The sequence below is a fragment of the Eutrigla gurnardus genome (genome assembly GCF_963514095.1).
Source record: "Eutrigla gurnardus genome assembly, chromosome: 5".
Taxonomy (NCBI): Eukaryota; Metazoa; Chordata; class Actinopteri; order Perciformes; family Triglidae; genus Eutrigla; species Eutrigla gurnardus.
In genome coordinates, this window is record NC_139919.1 from 20,947,831 (window position 1) to 20,962,323 (window position 14,493).

A 14,493-nucleotide genomic window follows, 5' to 3' on the forward strand; every position below is an offset into this window, starting at 1 on the left:
GGAAAACAGCAAAATCAAGTCTGTTCTAAAAAAAAAAAAAGATGAAGAAGTCCTGAGTTGCTGTTGGCCAGGTAAACCTTTGTGAACAGTGATAGGGGTCAACGCACTTTCCATTTAACCACTTCAGGTCAAGGTTTTCTTTTCAAAGTACTTCTACATTTCAGTCATTGGATACTGTGGATCTATATCCCCAAGAAAAGAGCATCATGACTGAATGGTTGTTTAAATTCATAAAATGTTTTAATTTAAAGATAATTTAGGTTTATTAGGACTTTGATCTTGTTTTTTTTTTCCATCAGAAAACTGTGACTGATACTACAGTAGACATTTTAGGTTACAAGTACTATTTGCCTTGGGTTTCTCATCCCAATGTGGTTAGATAACCCACGGGTTTAGGGGTGGGGGCATATACCATGTAGCATCCACACTGCCAGATCTCTACTAACAATATGATCTCCATAATTCCTGTCAACTGAATAATGGCCACACTATAAAAATGTGAACCAAATTGTAATAAACCGGAGTTATCCATTCATTTACTCATCTAATTAGATCCCAGTTGATGACAGATGAGCGGAGCAGAAGATGGCAGGACGCATGGAGGAGGAAGAGGACATGGGTCGAAGTAAGGAGGGGATCAGGTGGTGGAAGAGGGCTAAAGTGCGTCATTATAATTTCCCAGTGAGCATGTGGTGCGAGACGGAGTTCATGTGTTAAAATGTTGTCAGAGCTCTGTTTCAAGGGGGGGGCAATCAAAGTTCACGATGACGTCTCAGCTTTTGGTTTCAGTCCGTCTAATCAATAATGGGAGTGTTGTAACTCTGGAACAGAGGCTGCATGAAGAGGCCCAGCGTCCCGACCACACACACAAACACAAAGATCCACAGGAAGAGACGGTCGATTACCATGGCCACGTACTTCCAGTCTTCAATAATCTGCAGGGAGAGGTTGCATGTCAAATGTTGCCACTGTTGTGCTTCATGTCTTGAACATACATAAACTGATTTGTACAAGTTTGTAATGTCAACATGCTGAAATGCTCAAAATGACAATGCAAACATCCTGATGTTTAGCAAGTATAAAATGTACCAAAAACAATTCTAGAATCCTAAAATGTTCTTCCAAGAATATAGGCGGTTTAGGGTTTGGAGTTAGTGATAGGTGAGTTTTGGGTTAAAAGATGGTACCTTTGGTTTGTACCATGAGGTTGGCTGGCACATGAAGATATTGTTAAACTAAAACTTTCTAGAATCCTAAAATGTTGCTCCAAGGATATGCGGTTTAGGGTTTAGGGTTAGGTTAGGTTTGGGTCAAAAGGTGGTACCTAATGTGGAAACCACAAAGGGTTTGGTTGGGGTTAGTTATTTACCACAGTCGGAACAACAAACAAAAGCAGGTTGGACATATTTAGATTTATCACACATATAAACATGCAGATATGACCTACCCCTTCATCATCATCCTCACTCTTCATCTTCTCAGCAATATAGCGCACTCCATCTACCGCATCCTCTGTGTCAATGTTGCACTTGAGCGTCATCCTCTTCCTGAACTCTGTGTTCTCTGACAAGTCACTGATCTTCCAGCCATAGCGTTTGGCCGACTCCTCGTTCACAAAGAAGGATGAGGAGGAATCGGCCATTCCTGCAGGACTTCCCGTTCCTCCATCCGCTCCACGAAGCTTTTGGTCAGAGTATGAACGCTGCTGGTGTTTTTTCCGGAACTTCTCACGGATGTTGGAGCTCCCAGGTCTCCGCATGAAGAGGTAAGAGGGGAGCCGGTACAGGAAGATACGCTTGACCCAAGGGGGCATGGTGTGCGTACTAGGGGACCGATGATGCACGTTGAGCACGCAAACGCTGGTGACGATGGAGAAGGTGACCAGCACCATTGAAAACATTAGGTACTTTCCGATCAGAGGCACTGCTAAAGACGTGGGTGGCACGATCTTTGAGATAAGGAGTAAAAACACAGTCAGGGCCAAGAGTACGGAGATACAGAGAGTCATCTTCTCACCGCAGTCTGACGGGAGGTAGAACACCAGAATAGCCAGTGAAGTGATCAGGATGCAGGGAATGATAAGGTTGATGGTGTAGAAGAGAGGTTTCCTCTTTATAATGAAGTCATAGGTGATATCTAGGTATCTGATGTCATTGGGGTCTTCGTTCTTGCGTCCCGGCAGTGAAACAATATCCCATTCACCACTGGGTTTGAAGTCGTCACGTGAGGCAAAATCACTGAGGAGGATGAGATCAATCTCAGTGTGGTCGTAGGTCCAGGAGCGAAACTTGAGGGTGCAGTTCTGCTGGTCAAAAGGGAAATCTCGGACTTCGATTTTGCAGGCCGACTTGTAGATCGCCGGCGGGAGCCAGGCCACCTCGCCATTGTTGGAGACCACGACGTTGGAGTAGAAGGAGACTTCATAGGTCCCATCAGCACTGAGAGGAGGAAAAGGTAGCCCTTAATCAATAGTAAAATACTAAAACGTGAGTTTACAAGGAAGAGATTGGGATGGATGAGGAATCTGGCTGGGGAAGAATGAATGGAGCAGCTGATCACCTATAATGCCAGTGTGACTGGCAATGATTTTGCCTGGTGGACATATTTGCATAATCATTTTTTAAATCCATTAAAGCTAGCTTATAATGCTATTGCAACTAAGTATGGGTTTGTATGTATGCCACTGTGTTTCTGCAGGGGTGACACATGCAACAGTTATATTTGTTGAAAGTTCAAGGATGTGTGTTGATCATCTCAAGGGGGGGAGCTCAATCTGGGACACATCCCAGCAACATGGCAACAACTGTCCCCCCTCACCTCAAATCAGCTGAGACCGGCGTTTCTCCGAGGCTGAAGGTGATGCATTATAGATAAGTGGTCTATCAATTATAAAGTAGGTCAGGAATCCAACCATCACACTCGGTCTCTAATGTTTTTGGCCTTGCTGTGAATATGCAGGCTGATTAAAAATGCAAAGGCCCCACCTGCTTTCTGCAACCTCTGGTCCCCCACACTTGGCCGGAGTCTTCGACCCGGTAGTGCTGATCATCTCCTATCATTTTGTCTTTTGAGCCATTATGTGGTCTTTAGCTGACCAGCAATCTGTGTTCATAAAAGTTTAATGCCTACCACTCCTTTATAAACTGTGGAGTAACCCAGCTGACCAAAACAAAAAGGCTACACGCCAACACACCATGGTGAGCTTGTCCAACTACCAATCAGGATTCTTGACCTTGGTTACAGTAGTTTAGAAAATCATCAAACCACCAGAACTATTCATTATGTTCTAGAGCTTTGGATATCACATAGTCTCTATCAGCAGATAGAGGTTATTCCGTTTCCATGGATCTTTCCATTTTCTGAGACTTTAAGGGGTTTCCCTTTAATTTTGGCTAAAAAACAATGAAGTTCTTTTTCAACAGAAACATGGCTTGACCAATGCCCATGGATTATTTTGGCAGCAGGTCGATGGAAAGTGTTTTGACTACTGTATCTTATGTGCAGTTAACTAATATAGTCCCATGGTTCCCAACCTAGGGGTCCGGCCCCTCCAAGGGGTCAAAATATAAAGGGATCTGAGGGGTCATGGGATGATTAATGGGAAAGATCAAAACGAGATGTTCTGATTTTCAGTTTTTAGACTTTTCATGTATGATTAATTGATGACTAACATTTCCTTATTATGACTTTTATAAGCACCAGACGAATCAAAGCACCATGTTTCTACAATGAAGTAGATATTGAAGCGAAACTTTGCTTAAAATTCTAGCCCTGATGTTCTCTGTAATTTAATATTAATACTAAGTCTTGAGGTTTTGCTGGATTTTGTGTTCGTTTTTTTATTATTATCATTTGTATTTGTTATGTCTACTGAGGGGAAAATAAAAAGCTACAGCTGACAATTAAGTACCACAGTGAAAACTGGGAAAAAAACACACATGGTCAAATTATCTTCCGTTATTGTACACAACTCACTTCAAGACAACTAGGCTATGACATTGGAAATAAGGTTAGAAAGTTGTTTATCCAACACATTGGACAGGCACTACCCCAATACACAATATCAAACTCCTATATTAATTACATTTAATATGAAAGTTAACTGTTCTTTGTTACGAGTTATATGCAAGAAACTAGCAGATGGAATAAAAAGACCCAGGTGTCGACCTATATGGGTGACAGATGAGGTGATGCCCAAAAGCCTTCGTGTCTGACAGCTAACACTCCAGTGAATAGAGGCAGTAGGGCGGATTTCTCCTCGTATAAACATTCTCTTGTATTGATTTTTTCCTTGCAGCTATTTTTTTTACGGATGTTAGATTAATTTTAAGATATGCACACAAAGTGACAACGTTCTCACATCATGTTTTGTGCATTTTTTACTCGATGTGATACACACCATAATATTCATTGATGTGCTCCTGTTTTCCAGAGTAGTTGGACTGTGCAGCAAGGTCGTTTATAGTACATTGATTTCTATTGGCACTTGATTGTAATGCTATGATTTGATGGAATTGATCCAATGTATATATCATAATCCATACTGTGAAATGCAGCTGAACAATTTGAAATGCATGTGAGGTTGCTGCAAGGTGTAGGCCAGCTGCTTCATTATGTATATAATATATATTTTTTTTTATTTAAATGTGAGACTTGATCACTTCAAAGGTGTGACCAAATGCAAATTGTCCCTGTCTGCTTTTCTCTGTAAAACCTGTAATCTCTTAAAGATTACTCATCAGCAGACAGTCTAGACACGTGTTAACACAACATTTTCATTACAGTCATCATCCTAAAAAAAGGTGAAAGTGGGATAAGAGGATATGGCATAAGAGGATATGAGAAAACGTTTTATGAAAAATGGGGCTTTTGCTCATTGTTCCGCTTATAATCACTCAGCTTTACTCAAACACACACTTGTTCTGTCTTTCACAAACTGACGTACTTGTTGTAGAGGACAATGTCCGGCAGCCAGATGTGTTGTGATGGGAGCCGGATTTTCTTGATTCCCTCGTACTCCTCAGGGTCCCACATTAATCTGTAGTCATTCCATACCTGATGGAGAAGTGCACACACATATGCACACATGAGGACATGGAGTTAATCAAAAATCACATACATATGTGCATGAATAATAATCACACAAATAATATCATACACGGTTACAAAACAAAATACATTCTAAAAATTTAACCAATAACACTTATTCCCTCCATTCAACCCATCAGAGTTTATTAGAAGCAGTTTTCAGCTCTATAGCATTCAGTGAGCAGTTCAGGGCTTACTGCCTTGCATAATGGCACAGCGGCAGTGCCCAGGCATCTCTCCAGCAACACAATCACACACGGAGAACAAGGGGACGAATGGAGACACAAACCTGACTGAGCCAACAGTTGGTGGTCATGATCTGCTCTCTCTCGTTCTGAAACACAAGACAGGAAGAGGGGTCGTGGAAGGCAGAAGTCATCCCAGCAGAATAATCTACAGCATGTGTCTTTTTTAATTATCTTAAATGAGTACGATATGCCACTATAATAACAGCATATGTGGATTTGAATGGAGTGTGTGTTTGCCCACCACGTTGATCAGCTGGGCCAGAGACACCTGGATGTAAATGGTGACCTGCTGGCTGTTGTTGACAGCTGGTCTGATCAGCTTGTTGTAGCGCTCTGGTGACAACAGGTGACCCACCAGCCGCTCCTCGACCTCCGCACACAAGGCAGCTGCATGCAGACATACACAGAGAAAACAGAGTTGGAGAGCACCTTTGTACCGGATCAGGACCTGTGTTGTAGTCCGTTGGTCAACATAGATGTGGCCAACCATGTACCAGGTTAGAACAAAAACAGGTTAGAACGAAAACATGCAGATATATTTGTGTGTGTGTGTGTGTGTGTGTGTGTGTGTGTGTGTGTGTGTGTGTGTGTGTGTGTGTGTGTGTGTGTGTGTGTGTGTGTGTGTGTGTGTGTGTGTGTGTGTGTGTGTGTGTGTGTTAAATGACCAGGTATGGTGACTAAACACCCGGGGCCACGTCATTGACTGTGACATTTAATCAGATATTCATGGGTAGAAGTGCTTGGGTTCAACTGTCCATGGTTGGATGAATCATATCTAGAGGAGCTGTGACACAGTAAGTCAGTGAACAAATGGCTCTGATATTAAAATAAATTGCATAATAACTTATTAGGTGCCTTACGAATGGATGAGATCTAAAGCACAGTTGACAATTAAATAGAAATGAAAGTTGAGGTGAAGTTGAGTCGTTCTTCAGTTGATCTTAAATACCTCAACCTTGTGTCAAGCATCACTCAAAATCTGAATTCAGTCAATTATATACGTCCATTGCTGATTGCTGATTGTCAGTTTAGTTGAATTAGTCGAAATAATGAGAAATCCAACAATAACAGAAGCGTACAAAACACACACGAATGCCCAGGGCAGTAGTTTGTGAAGCGGTGTTTAAATGTCGTGATGTGAGGTCTCACCAATTAGGTCCTTGGATGGAATGAGTGTGCAGTGAGAGCAATGTGAATATGTGCGTGTCGCTGATCCGTTTGACATCACAGACACAATGTAATTGTGTGTTAGGCCAACATACACACACAAATACTAATTTAAGCATTGCATATTGCATAATAACAATGCATGCAATCTGCAGGCTACAAGACAATAATGAGTCCCATTCGAACACACACTCACACACAAACACACACACACTCAGAGTCATTCACACTCACCCATTTAATCAACAAAGAAAAATGTCTGAAGGGGTCACAGAACCTCAGTGGTTGGTTCGAAAGATTTTCAATTGTTTGATAAAATCCAGAGTCCCTTGTTTTTTTTTTGTTTATAAAAAATGTATCCATATGTTCATATCTGCTGTCCCTCTGTTAAAAATAGAAATATTAAATTGGTGTTCTCCTGTGCTCCTGTACAAGCCAATAGGCACTCTCTGTCACAGCCACTTCCATTGAAAAGCCTTTTCCCTCGTGTTTCTGTCTTGTACCCGTTCTCACGTGTTTTCTTTTATTTGTTTTTATGTTCCCTGTTTTCTGGAAGGCTTTGGTGACCGCTTTGTTTGTGCTCCATAAATAAACTCCCCATGACATGACTGCTGGCTATGGCTTTTTCTGCTTACAGGACAATCTAAACTTGAGGGTGACAAGAGAGGGGAAAAACGAGAGAGGTTGATTACATAATAGGTCAATTATGTGTATATCGCAGCCGGAAGCAGCATAAGACTCCATATTTAAAAATAACTTAAAGTATGATACATTAGATTCATAGTAAAGTAACTAATCTACATAAGCAGGGAGGTTTTTGTCTGGATTGTTGGAATGATTTCTGTCACAGCAAAAGTAATTCCATATTTCTTCCTACTGTCAGTCACAAAATCCTTTACACTTTCTGCCATTATCTCCTTCTCAAGCATTTGCTCCCTTTCCATATTTGCTCATCAGGTCTCCAGTATACATACCTGTCTTCATGCCACAGTTTTCTTTTCTGTCTGTCTGTCTGCCTGTTACCACACCTGGCTTTCACCCTAGAGCCAGTATACATCACTGATACACTGATACTACACATTTGTGTCCACACCTTGCTGAAAGGGGTTGTAACAAATATCAGTAACAAGTCACATTTATCTATAAAGTCTGTTACACACATCACAAACTTGGCTCGAGGGGATTTACAATCAGTACAGCATATGACAGCTCTGACCTCCTCTCATCCCAACTCATCACATACTGCCTCGATTCAACCAGGATATCTTTAAGATGTATGATTTTATGTTTTCATGACATTTATTTAAAACTCAGACTCCCAAAGCCAGTCGTTTAGCATTTAGCTACAGCTGAAAACAACCATTCAGGTTTCAGAAGATGGATGACTCAGCAAGTGTCCAGTCAGGGGGAGGAAGAGTTTGTGTTAGATGTCGTAGTGAGGTATTAACACTGTCACTCGTCTATTGTGTAACATACTTGAAATGACGTCAGTCCAGACCACAGTAGGCAGTGAGAAAATTGTGCTCTGCCTTTTGACAGGCCAAGGCAAATTCACCTTGAACCAACACAATCTAATGAAAAAAAGTATTAGCAATCTGATTGTAAAACCTCTGCCATTAGAGAGTTGTATAAGTCTGGCTGTGGTTTCCATCATCTAACTGCCCTGAATAGTCTCAGCTCCAGAGTTTGACCAGTCATAACCTAGGACAGCTGGAGGTTTAATTTCAGGAGAAGACATGAGAAACAACTATCCAAACAATACTCAACCGACATCAGCAATATACTTGTTTCCAGACATCTCAGAACTGCGCCATTGGCAGCTTTGGACAACTATGAATATTGTTTATTTTGGCACTTTCCTTGCACAGGTTTTCAGCATTTCTGCCAGCTGTCATATCATCATACATCCAAGATAAAATGTTTTCTGGGACATGTCAGATCAAACTGGAAATAAGAGGCACTGAGCTGTAAAGGCAGGTGCAAGAAAGAGAGAGAAATTCTACACTAGATCAGTCCACGTTAACGTCCAGCAGGCTCCCATCTGAAGAAGTGATGGGAGTGGTGTTCGACATTTGAGAAACTATGACATGACACTAAACCTCGAGGGTATATGTCTTAACAGAGCTCTGAAACCCAGAGCTCTCTGTCAGGATTAGACGGAGAGAGGGGACGGAGACACAGGAGAGGAGAGGACAACAGACACACAATAAACAACAAACAACAGCAAGTACCATGGGAAAAAACTATTCCCAGGTTAACGTAATTATCTGATTAAATGAAAATCGGATCATGCCATATTGTGGTGATGATTCATGAGAAATCACAGGGATTCATAAGTGTGCAAAATGGGATCACAGCCTGGCAACAAATCTATCTTTCTATGCAGTAATTGAAAGCAACTGGTGTGATTGGGGTGGCCTGGGAGTTGAGCCTACACTCTGTGTAAATCCTGTTAGTCAGCTCATTGTTTCAGCTTTATTTGTCACCGCGCTTTGTTTAATTGGATTAAGGTCTCAATAAAAAAGCACCAAGACGTGAAAAACAGGCATTTATTGAACTACAATCATTATCTGTGATGGTAAAATGAAACAAAAGTAAATGATGGAAAATACTCCCGTTAAGCTTCGAGGAACACTCTCTCATCATGAGGAGTACTACCAACCGAGATGACATTGATGGCTTTCAGAAAGTCTGCATTCCCTTTGGGCTAATGGAGTTTGAGAGACATGGGCATTTAGCATGGAGGTCATAAACAAAAGTTATATTGGTTGCATTATGCAAAATGTAGGATCCCGTGCTTTTGACCCATATGGACGAAGAATCAGGATATCTTGGACCATGCTGTTTTTGTTGTATCCTCACCATAAAATAATTTTGAATGTGCAATACTAAAAAGCTGGAGTAGTATGATATCAGCACATGGCAGAGACTAATAATAGGTTGGTTGCTTGGTTTTGTTTAGGAACCAAACCACCATGGCCTGCAGTGTGACGTTTACTGCAGCTGCTTCAGTCCCCTTTCAGGCTGATTCACTTCACTGATTTCTGTCAGAGACGTAGGAGATGCAGTACTGTCTTAAAAGCGTAAAAAAGGGCGGCATAAAGATAAACCTAGCACAAGCAAGACTCAACTATGAAAGACAAATCACTTCATGTGATTAGTGGAAAGGGACTGAGGAAGAAATGCAGGTTCTGGCAGTAAATGTTAAAACAGTAGATAAGGCTTAAATGAGATGTGTGTGAGGTTGATGTATGCATTTGGGAGTCTACCAGCAAGTCCCATCACAATGTATGCGCACACACACACACACACACACACACACACACACACACACACACACACACACACGTACACACTCCTGTCTGCCTCGCTGCACTCTCCATACCTCAATTATTCAACGCAGCTAAAATAAAAATGCCATCATCTTACGAGCAGAGACTCAACTACAATCACAGATTATTCTCTGAGTCTTTCTAAACCAGATAAAATCAACACATAGTCTCCATCAGGACATACAGACAGTGTAGATTGTAACAACGAACATTCAGACACACTGCTGTAGCGCTGCTGTGTTTGTTTGTGGCGCATGGATGGGCAGCCCCTGTTATCGGTCCAGTGTGCAGAGAGGAAAAGCATCCAAATTCTGCATCCTGGTTCATTTTTAGGGTAGTGAATTATTCACTGCCCGGCCATCTGGGGTGGCCTTTCTGAGGCTAAAACAATTTAGGATTGAGCTGTCTTTGGTTTTTGCTCATTGCACTGCCTTTAGCATCATGTTATAAAAGACATCTGCATGGTCAAGTTCCAGCAAGACATTTCAAATTGCTCACAATGTATCAACTGCGAAGACATGTTTGTGTCTCATTGGGATTTCTGTTGGTTCTCTCAAACTTTTCATCATCACAGACAAACCGACGTGTGAGGATAAAAAACAACTACAATCATAATTGTCTGTATTGTTACAGCTTGTCCCTCCTGTCTTTCTGTCCTGCTTCGCTCTTTTCCTATCAGCAGTCACGGAGGAGGTAAGATAAGAGACAATGGCAGCAGGAAAAGGGTCTCTCTTCTTTCCTCGGCTCCCTCGGCATCACTCTCACATGTAACCACAGCTTTAATTTCTTCCAGAAACATGTGACGCCGTTCTCTCTGGCTTAAAAAAACACATATCTCTCTCTTCATCTGCCTCCTTTCTCTCATTCAAAGAGCAACATCCAAACAAGTGTGCCAATGCAATGACTAATGTTTACTATGAAGTGTTGACTCACTGATGCCAAGACCTCTTGACACCAAACACACATCTGCAGTCATGAGAAAGCCATTTTTAAATGTGTGAAAAAGCATGAATCTTAGAGCTGCATACTTCTGCCCACCCACATGTAAAGCTTCCCCCAGGAGGGCTACAGTGAAGCAGTCAGAGTTGTCACACATTGATAGCACGTGATTTTCCCAGTTGCACTCTGAAGCATTTTGCAAATGAGCACCCAATCAGGTGTAGCTGTAGCACACATTGGTACATCTACTGCAGCATGCAGCTGAGACTGAGAGAGACCGAGAGGAGACAGGGGAGTGTGTGATAAGGAACTAAGTCTCATGCCTAAGAGAAAGATTGGAAAAAATATTTTAAAAATATGGAATGCAGAAAGTGACAGAGTGACACGGAGAGTGACAAGAGAGAGAACGAGACTGAAAGGAAATATGTCCCCAACAAAGTGGCTAGCTGGATTTTGTTTTCCTATAGCAGTCAGGGTGAAGTTTGATAAGAGTGACAGAGCCACAGTCATGCAATGCCTCGGCTGCAGAGAGAGCACAGGTGATAGTGAACGAGTCATAGAACAGAGACATATTTGGATGATTCAAACAAAATAGGGGAATAGAGAGGTCAAGCAAAGGAAACGCAAGGAAGAAAGGACAGGTTGCGAACAACAAGGAGACTTGCAGAATGTAGTAAATGCAGTAATTGCAGAATGCCCGTACTTGATAACTGGATCTCAACTGTGCTCTCAAAAGGGAGACTCACTGAAAACAAACCTAAGTTTTAGGGAGTTTAAAGAATTGCAGGTCCAAGATTCAGATGCATATGTAAGGTGCTATAATTCAGGCAAACAAACTAATGAAATAGTGAAAACTGACTCTCGTCTGCATAATAAACACACCTAACTCATTCTATAATGATATGGAGTAAAATAATTACCCACTTCTCAGATAAATAAAATAAATTAGGATTTTAACTAACACATTTGTACACTCAACGAATGTGAGGAAGCAGTTACAATGGGGGGGGGGGGGGGGGTTGCCCTGTTGAGCGCTGCAGCAGATTTGAGACGTTGGGATCCCACTTCAGCACCATGGACAGCGCTTGAATGGGATTCCCCCTCAGTGACTGATTCATAACCATGGACAGCTCCTCGTAAATGGCTTGGATTGATAGAAACAAAGGAGATAAAAAACATTTCCTACTGCACATAACCTAATAGAGGTTCACAAGTTAGTTTATTGAGTAGTGCTGTAAAATCACGTGCTAAACTGAAATACAAATATTCCCCCTCACTGGCCTGCTTTCCAGGATCACGTGTTATCTGTAAGTTGAAAATGTGACTTAAATATTTCGGTCAAATCTAAAAAAAAAAACCTCACAGATAGCATTAGTTTAAGGAGCGGAGTTGCTACAAAGCACATGTGACATTAAAATGCTAACATTCCTACATTAACTTGTTATATTAATTGGCATGCAGCCCAGAGAGAGTGTAGGCTACTCGTTTTACAATAGACAGGCCAAAACAAAGTAGAAGATACCCTGTCCCGTCCCGTTCCGCGGGGATTTAACGGGATTACTCACTTGCCACGGTGAGAACCAGGAGAGCCAACGCTGTTTTCACCGGGGCTGCCATCGCGTCCTCCCCTCCAGTGCGACAGACACACGAAAACTTACAGATGGAGCGTGTTTCTCGCGTAGTGGTTTCTCCTTTTTTTTTCTGCTCCGGATGTGAAGTAAGTAAAGAGAGACACACACACACACAAAAACTAAAATAAATAAGGCGGAGTGGAATTATAGCGGTTTCATTGCGAGGGATTCCGTTAATGACGGCCGGTAGCTGAGGCTCGGAGGCATGGGGAGCAGCACTGACTGCCGTCTGAGTCCAGAGAGGAGGAGGCGCACCGACTCCACCGCTGGTCCTGGAGCTGTGATTGCGCGCAGCGGAGAGCGGCCGTAGAGAATAGAGTTCTCCCCTTAATTCTTCTTAAGCGATGCAAACAAGGTTTTCTTCGAGGATATAGATCTGCAGCAGCTACTGGGGACACGCCAATCCTGTTATCGGCGTGGCGGCCATTCTTCAGATAAAAGATTTAAGCGCCCCGGTCCTCACATCGCCCTGCCCGCCCAGTGCACTCCCCCGTCGGGCGTCAGTTTCACTCTGCCGTCTTGATCGACACAGTGCGACAGGACAACAAACAAGGAAGGGATAACAGAGATCTCCCTAGGGTGGGAACACGTTTAATAATCAGCAGCTATTTAAACCAATCTTATCTTCTCTCATCAAAGGAGAAATCCCCTCATTGAAAAATGTACTTTACGTTAATTAAAACACACTTTTAAGCGCAGAAGGGAGCAGCTAGATGAAACCAACGTGGGCTTTCTGTTGAACTGCGGCCAAAACTATAAAAGGAATGTTACCTCCTTAAATTATGCACTCTGTTAGCTGATGAAGAAAATAAAATAATTTTAAGCAGAGACTGAATTTGCATAGAAGCAGGTCTTTGGCAGTAAGTCGGTTTTCCTCCACATCAAGCACATTGCAGTTCAGTTGTTTGTTCCCTCAGAGGAGGGCGTGGAGGTCATGATCTGTTATATAGGACGCATGAAAACCTGGTGTTGGCAGCTCACTATTTGAAATATTAATAATCCATTGAATGTTTCAGTGATCCCTATGGGGTAGTTGTGCCTCACCATCCATCACCACAGGGAGGTCACAGGTCAGGGTCAGCTACAGGACAACAGACAAAAAGTCAGAGGGATTTATCCACTGGAATTTTGGATTATTGTGGAACATAAGCTCTGTGACATAACTTACGTTATAATGCTTATGCTATTCAGCAAGACAATCTTCACAAATGAACACCTCTTTTATGATGATCCCATGACTTCACATCATCATTACAACGCTATAGGCAGAGTGTTGGGCGTGATGGCGTTTAGTAGTCCCACTTTGCCACTTAGCAACTTGTTTAAGACACGTTGAAGCTTCACGAGCGGCGTTACGCACATTACAATCTCTTAAGGCTGCAGGCGACCTCGGTCTGCACACATCAATGTGGTATAACTGCTACGTGGAGGAGGAGGAGGAGGAGGAGGAGGAGGAGGAGGAGGAGGAGGAGGAGGAGAGGAGGAATCACACAGACAATGTTCCTGAGAGTTGGAAAATGAAGCAAAGCAACCAATTTCTAAATGAATGCTGATTAGAATGTGATTCCTCAAAAATATGCAGGCATATATCCTTCACACAACAGAGGCATTTTACAGTTCATATTCACTCACACACACACACACACACACACACACACACACACACTATATATATATATATAATTATCCTCAAGTCGCAGCTCCAAATGCAACCAAATTGTATTAGCGTCCCATCGCTCCCCATTACAGCCTCACCAACATACGAGCATCCGCCTCCCAAAGTCCCGTCCCGTCTAATGAACATTATCTTCCCATCCTAAAAGCAATGGAGAGGAGCAGGGGGAGGCCAGATTTAATCAGGGCTACTTAGAGCTTGCTGTGGGGACTGCTGGGGAACCAGCCAGCACACACACACACACACACACACACACACACACACACACACACACACACACACACACACACACACACACACACACACACACACACACACACACACACTTTGTTCCATTATCAATATTACATAGCTGATAGCTGGAAGATTAGCAATATGACATGCATGCACATCCACAAACACACTAACAGACA

The 14,493-nt window shown here is 42.4% G+C and overlaps 1 protein-coding gene across 1 annotated transcript; it reads right to left on the reverse strand.

Moving 5' to 3' along the window:
• Positions 1–243: 243 nt before the first annotated feature.
• On the reverse strand, positions 244–12,438 carry LOC311014137 (neuronal acetylcholine receptor subunit beta-2-like). Its single transcript, XM_084010546.1, has 6 exons — positions 12,340–12,438; positions 5,578–5,723; positions 5,378–5,422; positions 4,946–5,055; positions 1,448–2,438; positions 244–935 (listed from the first exon to the last, which is right to left on the reverse strand). Exons 1-6 carry the CDS (start codon positions 12,389–12,391, stop codon positions 795–797), a joined length of 1,485 nt encoding a protein of 494 aa, XP_083866672.1. The 5' UTR covers positions 12,392–12,438; the 3' UTR covers positions 244–794.
• Between the last annotated feature and the right edge of the window lie 2,055 nt (positions 12,439–14,493).

What these genes read in the sequence shown, in the direction of transcription:
- LOC311014137 (XM_084010546.1), bottom strand. Translation starts at nt 12,391, where the DNA reads ATGGCAGCCCCGGTGAAAACAGCGTTGGCTCTCCTGGTTCTCACCGTG. An exon ending in CCTGGTTCTCACCGTGGCAA is followed by an intron (nt 5,724 to 12,339) that starts GTGAGTAATCCC and finishes GTCTGCATGCAG; the next exon opens with CTGCCTTGTGTGCGGAGGTC. An exon ending in GTGAGGATGATGATGAAGGG is followed by an intron (nt 936 to 1,447) that starts GTAGGTCATATC and finishes CTCTCCCTGCAG; the next exon opens with ATTATTGAAGACTGGAAGTA.